The sequence below is a fragment of the Triticum aestivum genome, chromosome 3D, assembly GCF_018294505.1.
Source record: "Triticum aestivum cultivar Chinese Spring chromosome 3D, IWGSC CS RefSeq v2.1, whole genome shotgun sequence".
NCBI classification, from domain to species: Eukaryota; Viridiplantae; Streptophyta; class Magnoliopsida; order Poales; family Poaceae; genus Triticum; species Triticum aestivum.
Window position 1 is genome coordinate 581,712,189 of NC_057802.1, and position 8,210 is coordinate 581,720,398.

The following is an 8,210-nucleotide window of genomic DNA, read 5'->3' on the forward strand; positions in this document are numbered from 1 at the left end:
CCATAGGACAGCACCAATAATAAAACATGCAACTCAAACCAATCTTGATCATCAAATAACCCATAGGACAAAACGGATCTACTCAAACATCATAGGATAGCCATACATCATTGGGAAATAATATATAGCGTTGAACACCATGTTTAAGTAGAGATTACAGCGGGTAAGAGAGAGGTTACACCGCTGCATAGAGGGGGAAAGAGTTGGTGATGATGGCGGTGAAGTTGTTGGTGAAGATTGCGGTGATGATGATGGCCCCCGGTGGCACTCCGGCACCACCGGAAGCGAGGGGGAGAGAGCCCCCCTCCTTATTCTTCTTCCTTGACCTCCTCCCTATATGGGAGAAGGGTTTCCCCTCTGGTCCTTGGTCTCCATGGCATGGGAGGGGCGAGAGCCCCTCCGAGATTGGATATGTCTCTCTGTCTCTCTCTGTTTATGTGTTCCTCCTGCTGCCCTTTCACTGTTTCGTATATATATGGAGATCCGTAACTCCGATTCGACTGAAATCTTCGCCGTGATTTTTTCCTAAAAATAGCTTTCTTGCGGCCGAAGAAGGGCATCAACCGCCTTACGGGTGGCCCACGAGGGTCAGGGGCGTGTCCGGGGGGGTGGGGCGCGCCCCCTGCCTCGTGCCTCCCTCGGGCACCGTCTCGCGTGGATTTTTCTTCCCATATTCTCCAAATATTCCAAAAATAATCTCCATCCGTTTTTATCCCGTTTGGACTCCGCTTGATATGGATATTCTGCGAAACAAAAACATGCAACAAACAGGAACTGGCACTAGGCACTGGATCAATATGTTAGTCCCAAAAATAGTATAAAAAGTTGCCAAAAGTATATGAAAGTTGTAGAATATTGGCATGGAACAATAAAAAATTATAGATACGACGGAGACGTATCAGTATCCCCAAGCTTAATTCATGCTCGCTCTCGAGTAGGTAAATGATAAAAAGAATCTTTTGATGTGGAATGCTACCTAGCATAATCTTGATCATGTATCTAATCATGGCATGAATATTAAGATACGAGTGATTCAAAGCAATAGTCTATCATTTGACATAAAAACAATAATATTTCAAGCCTACTAATAAAGCAATCATGTCTTTTCAAAATAACAAGGCCAAAGAAAGTTATCCCTACAAAATCATATAGTCTGGGTATGCTCCATCTTCGCCACACAAAATATTCAAATCATGCACAACCCCGATGACAAGCCGAGCAATTGGTTCATACTTTTTAACGCGCTTCAGCTTTTTCAACCCTCACGCAATACATGACGCAAGTCATGGTCATAGCACTATAGGTGGAATAGAATAATATGATGGGGGTTATGTGGAGAAGACAAAAAAGGAGAAAGTCTCACATCAACGCGGCTAATCAAAGGGCTATGGAGATGCCCATCAATTGATGTCAATGTGAGGTGTAGGGATTGCCATGCAACGGATGCACTAGAGCTATAAGTATATGAAAGCTCAAACTGAAACTAAGTGGGTGTGCATCCAACTTGCTTGCTCATGAAGACCTCGGGCATTTGAGGAAGCCCATCATCGGAATATACAAGCCAAGTTCTATAATGAAAATTCCCACTAGTATATAAAAGTGATAACTCAAGAGACTCTCTATATGAAGAACATGGTGCTACTTTGAAGCACAAGTGTGGTAAAAGGATAGTAACATTGCCCCTTCTCTCCTTTTCTCTCATTTTTTCATTTTTTTGGGGCCTTCTCTTTTTTTGGCCTTTCTCTTTTTTTATTTTTTTTCGTCCGGAGTCTCATCCCGACTTGTGGGGGAATTATAGTCTCCATCATCCTTTCCTCACTAGGGCCATGCTCTAATAATGATGATCATCACACTTTTATTTACTTACAACTCAATATTACAACTCGATATCTAGAACAAAGATATGACTCTATATGAATGCCTCCGGCGGTGTACCGGGATGTGCAATGATCTAGCGTAGCAGTGACATCAAAAAACGGACAAGCCATGAAAACATCATGCTAGCTATCTTGCGATCATGCAAAGCAATATGACAATAAATGCTCAAGTCATGTATATGATGATGATGGAAGTTGCATGGCAATATATCTCGGAATGGCTATGGAAATGCCATGATAGGTAGGTATGGTGGCTGTTTTGAGGAAGATATAAGGAGGTTTATGTGTGATAGAGCGTATCGTATCACGGGGTTTGGATGCGCCGGCGATAAAGGGGTTGTCAATCCCTTCACAGTCACTTACGAGAGTGAGATCTGATAGATATGATAGGATAATATTTTTGGTATTTTTATGATAAAGATGCAAAGTAAAATAAACGGTAATAGAAATAGCTAAGTGTTGGAAGATTAATATGATGGAAAATAGACCCGGGGGCCATAGGTTTTACTAGTGGCTTCTCTCAAGATAGCATAAGTATTGCGATGGGTAAACAAATTACTGTCGAGCAATTGATAGAATTGAGCATAGTTATGAGAATATCTAGGTATGATCATGTATATAGGCATCACGTCCGCGACAAGTAGACCGAAACGATTCTGCATCTACTACTATTACTCCACACATCGACCGCTATCCAGCATGCATCTAGAGTATTAAGTTCATAAGAACGGAGTAATGCATTAGGCAAGATGACATGATGTAGAGGGATAAACTCAAGCAGTATGATATAAACCCCATCTTTTTATCCTCGATGGCAATAATACAATACGTGCCTTGTTGCCCCTGTTGTCACTGGGAAAGGACACCGCAAGATTGAACCCAAAGCTAAGCACTTATCCCATTACAAGAAATATCAATCTAGTAGGCCAAACCAAACTGATAATTCGAAGAGACTTGCAAAGATAACCAATCATACATAAAAGAATTCAGAGGAGAATCAAATATTTTTCATAGATAAACTTGATCATAAACCCACAATTCATCGGATCTCGACAAACACACCGCAAAAAAAGATTACATCGAATAGATCTCCAAGAGAAACAAGGAGAACTTTGTATTGAGATCCAAAGAGAGAGAACAAGGCATCTAGCTAATAACTATGGACCCGAAGGTCTGAGGTAAACTACTCACACATCATCGAAGAGGCTATGGTGTTGATGTAGAAGCCCTCCGTGATCAATGCCCCCTCCGGCGGAGCACCGAAAAAGGCCCCGAGATGGGATCTCACGAGTACAGAAGGTTGCGGCGGTGGAAATAGGGTTTTGGCTCCGTCTCTGATGTTTCCAGGGTATATGGGTATATATAGGAGGAAGAAGTACCTCGGTGGAGCAACGTGGGCCCCACGAGGGTGGAGGGCGCGCCCAGGGGGGTAGGCGCGCCCCCTGCCTCATGCTCTCCTCGTTGATTGCTTTACGTAGACTCCAAGTCCTTTGGATCACGTTTGTTCCAAAAATCACGTTCCCGAAGGTTTCATTCCGTTTGGACTCCGTTTGATTTTCTTTTTCTGCGAAACACTGAAACAGGCAAAAAACAGCAATTTGGGCTGGGCCTCCGGTTAATAGGTTAGTCCCAAAAATAATATAAAAGTGTAAATAAAGCCAAATAAACATCTGAAACAGAATATAATATAGCATGGAACAATCAAAAATTATAGATACGTTGGAGACGTATCAGCCGGCAGAGTGTGGTTCGGCGCACGTTGATGGCAGATGGCGCGGGAGGAGCGATACAACACTGCCTCCTCCATGGCAGTAGTTTTGCCTGTGCCGCCGTGCTCCTCCGCGAGCTAGCTTGGAGCGGCGACTTGTTGAACCATGCGCCGGCTTGGAGCAGCTAGTTGCTCCTCTACGCGCCACCCTGCAGCCTCGCCGATGGTAATGACGGCCTCGAGCGACGAGGGAGGCCGAGCCGCAATGAGTTTCCTAACTCGTATCGGGCGGACTCGGTAGACCATCCATTAGGCTTTTATGCCGGAGACCCCCTCTTCCTGCTCGTCGGATGCCATCAATAGTATGGAGAATATGGTTAAAGGAGGAGTTGGGAGCGGAGGTGCAGTGCGGTTCTTGCCCGGCATCTGACCACATTTAAATAGCCGGTGGACGCAAGGAGCCAACCGTCGTTGTGTTTAATGCCAGCCAGCTCACGAACGGACATGTGGCCGAAGTAGGTTTCTCGTCACACGAGTGGCGCTCCGCTTCAATGCAGGCGCCAGTGAGTGGTCGCATCCTCTCTAGTTTGGCGTCAATGCGGAGCGGCCGCTCACAACGCCATGAATGTGGGCAGCTAGCGCCGATCGGGAATGCACGCGAGTGAGGGAGTAGGGTTTTGGATGGGCCAGCGCTGTCAGAAGCGGATGTGGGAGTGGTCCGATCGCCCGCAAAGCCCCCCTAGTTTGTCTCCGGTTTGCGGGAAAAAAATGCGTTCGGACTGCTTACAGGCCTGGGTTCAATGACAAAATACGTCCGAACCATGCGGTCCAGACGTATGCAGGTGGTTTGAAGGTCCACGTTGGAGATGCCCTTACACCCTAATCTGCTTCAAATTCTCCATATCGGGAGGCCTTGACATTTCATTCCCCAATGTGCCGGATATACTACTCCCTTGGTCTAATATAAGACGTTTTGTTATGCTAACATAACTTATAAAAACGTCTTATATTTGGAATACGTAGCTTGCAAAACATTTTACGTTATGGGACGGGTGAGTATCTAACTCTGCGTTGGAGTGATCGTGTTATCATAATTATATTAAAAAAAAACCGAATACGCACGAGTGTGCCGACTTTATATTAAAGAAGGAAAGGGAGGAAAAGCCCCTTCCACGCTGGGTTTACATAGTTCTTACATACACGCAGTTCCACGCCCACTCTACATGCAAGTCAACTATCGCTAACTCCTCGTGTCACTACCTGCCGTTAGAGCCACTAGGAAATTATGCATGCCGTCTTTCAAGATCTAGACTCCACTTCTAGTGTATGAATTATGCTCTTCAAAGATGGGGTGGCGCCCTCGCGTTGCGATGCTTCCAAAGCTCTCCACATGGCGAGTAAGACTAGAGCCCGAATGTCCTTATTCTATAGAATCGATACGTATCTCCATTTACTTACTAGTGATTTATTCAAGTGGGGGGTGGGGTAGATGCTTTGTGATTTGTGAATGTCACGTGTCATCCATCAGAATGGGTCTCGCGTGAGACCTGGTCTCATAGAATTTTTTTAAGCTAAATATACCAGTGGTGCTTGAACTTGCCATGGATGTTCACTTTGGTGCCTAAACTTGAAAAATACACCGAACTAGTTCTAAAACTTGGCACGAACGTGCAAATACGGTGCCAATGTTATATGGCTAACGAAAATTAACATAAAAATTTGGACTTCATAAAATCGAACCTGCTACCAGACCTTCGGGGATCCCTGTGCTAGCCACCAGAACCAACATGTTTTGTTGACAAAGAGAGTCCCTCAAGTATTATGTATTGAACAAAAAAACTCTTATGTGCATAAATTGACTGCAGCCAGTGGCCCATGTTGGAAACATTTTTTTTATGTAAAAAGTATGTAAATAATAATCATAATAATAAAAGTTAGATTCAAATATTCATGTGTTATTAATATTTACCTCATGTTACGCAAATATCGGTGTGCACACAGAGTAAATATATAGAGGTATGTGATAAAAAAATTACTTTTAGAAATATTAACTAATTATTTGGAAAATACTATTTTAAATATAACATATGAGTGTTTCAAACTGTTCGTAAACAAACATTGAAAATACACAGTCATGGATTATATTTAACAATGATATACAAATATATAAAATGTACAGACATGAATAATATATATGAATTATAACAATGTTTGAATAATATAAATAATTCATTTCTTTTAGATTACCATTTGTAAATATTCGTTCAATTATTCAAACATTTGAATAATTATTCACATATTTTAAATTTTTATATTTACAAATATTTTTAAACAATCATGTATTATATTTAAAAAGGAATTTCCTAAATAATAAGTCAATATTTCTAAAACTTACAGGAACATTTTTTAGTAAGTTATTTTATTAAACTCCTCTATATATTTATTTTTTGTGCACACGGATATTTGTGTAGCATGGGGTAATTATTACTCACACATATTTGAATCTGCATTTTATTATTATGATTAGTACTAATATGCTTTTCACTTTTTTTTTGAAAAAATAACGTGTGCAAAATGGACCATTGGCTACAGCTAATTTATGGGCACAAGACTTTTATATAAAATACATATAAATGGAGTTGCCATTTTTATAACCAGTACATGTTTGGTAATAGTGGGTATCGCAACTAGCGGGCACACATCATGTTGCTTGTTCGATTCCTGTCGCATTTTTTCATTCTTCATATTAATTTTTCTAATGTACTGACAGGCGGGTCCAAGTAATAATTCTGTTTCCTAGCTACAATTGGGGCCTACGCCATGTCAGTGCCACATCATCCATATACGGGCCACGTGGACGCACTTTACATCTACAGATGAGATTAGCACCGTATTTACATGTTCATGCCAAGTTTTAGAACCAGTTCGGTGTATTTTTCAAGTTCAGGCATTAAAGTGAACATCCATGACAAGTTAAAGCACCACTAGCGTATTTACCTCAATTCTTTTCCCTTACTTACTAGTGATCTCCATTTACACGGTGTAAATTGATCCCAGCAAAAAAAGGAGATTTGCGCCAAATTTAGAGGCTTTCAATTTATTTAGGAGTATTTATTTTGGAGCCTTGCCAGATCCGGCGTTAGTGGCGTGCCTTCACAGCTGCCTCGATTGGGCCCGATCGAGTAGGCCATCTCGGTGGGCCACTCCGTGTTGGGTCAAGTAGGGAAATGTAACAAGGTTTGGACCAGCGGTGCGGTGGTTGGAAAGGAACGCAGCCGCATCTTCTTGTCTGGTGGCTGAGCCTTGACTTCATCGGAGGGAGGGGAGACCTCACCGGAAGGAAATGGAGGAGGAGACAACTCTGCGCGGCGCCGGCGGAGGGGAGGTGAAGGAGGAGGTAAGGGAGGAGGGGGCCGAGTTGTTCGAGCCGACGGAGGACGAGCTGGTGCTGCACTTCCTGCGGCCGCAGCTGCGCGGGTTCGCGCCGCGGGTGGCGGGCGTGGTGGTGGAGGCGGACCCGTGCGCGGCGCCCCCCTGGGAGCTGCTGGCGCGGCACGGCCTGCTGACTCGCGGGCACGGCTACTTCTTCGCGGCGAGGCGGCGCGGGAAGGTGCGCCGCACCCCGGAGGGCGGCGGCGGCGCGTGGATGCACAGCGGCAACAAGGAGGACCGCCGGTCCGTGACGGAGCTGGGCGTGGTGGCGCGCTGGTCCATGACGCGGTACTGCTTCTACCTCCGCGGCGGCGACGGGGCGCAGCAGGGGCGGCGGAGCACCGGGTGGGTCATGTCCGAGTACGAGATCACGGACCCGCGGTGCTACCGCCGCGCCGACGACGGCCAGGAGGACCAGTACTGGGTGCTCTGCCACGTCCGCCGCAGCATCAGGGAGAACGTCAAGCCGCGCTCCCGGAGGCGGTAGGGGGTCAGTACTCAGCAGGCTGCCGCGCCTCGGCTCGGTCGTTGGCCGGCGCAAGTCCGTGTCCGTTCGTCCTCGTCGTTCGTCGCTAACTCGCCATGTGTGTGATCTGATCTGCCATGTCCGTCCGTCGGTGCGCGTGCGCGTGCGCCATCTGTAGGATAGGAGCAGCGTGGAGAAAGAATAAAATATGCGCGGCGCACTGTATGTAATAAAGCAGAATTTGGTCCCTTCGATTTTGCTGGCTTTTGCCAGAGTGTGCTGCTCTGCCTTTTGTAAGTCTAAAAATAAGTCAAATTTTTTCCCTCAAAAATGTCAACTCAAGTTATTTTTCCGTCAACATCAACATAAGGTTGACTTCTTGATATAAACATAAGGTTGACTTCTTGATAAATATGTATGCAGATATTTTATACAACAAATTGTTATGCTCCAGACTTTACAGAGTGGAAGCCCAGATGAAAATACAGATACAAATAAAACTTTCTGAAAGGCATGAGTACCATGCCACAAATTCGAAATCCGGAGCGTTCAACAGACCAAGCACCTGCACAACATGCTCCGCAGATCACGCGATATTATAGACTCGGCTAACACGAATAAAGTCCTGGATAACAGCACCAGTAGCCGACCGGTGAACTTCAGAGGCATTCAGCAAAGACAATCACAAGGAAAGACAATCCTCTGAATACCATCAACAAGAGTAACA

At 44.8% G+C, this 8,210-nt stretch overlaps 1 protein-coding gene across 1 annotated transcript; it reads left to right on the forward strand.

Moving 5' to 3' along the window:
* Positions 1 to 6,846: 6,846 nt before the first annotated feature.
* On the forward strand, positions 6,847 to 7,890 carry LOC123075619 (NAC domain-containing protein 48-like). The gene has a single exon (XM_044498179.1). The coding sequence runs from the start codon at positions 6,929 to 6,931 to the stop codon at positions 7,502 to 7,504; it is 576 nt and encodes a 191-aa protein (XP_044354114.1). The 5' UTR covers positions 6,847 to 6,928; the 3' UTR covers positions 7,505 to 7,890.
* The last annotated feature ends 320 nt before the right edge of the window (positions 7,891 to 8,210 follow it).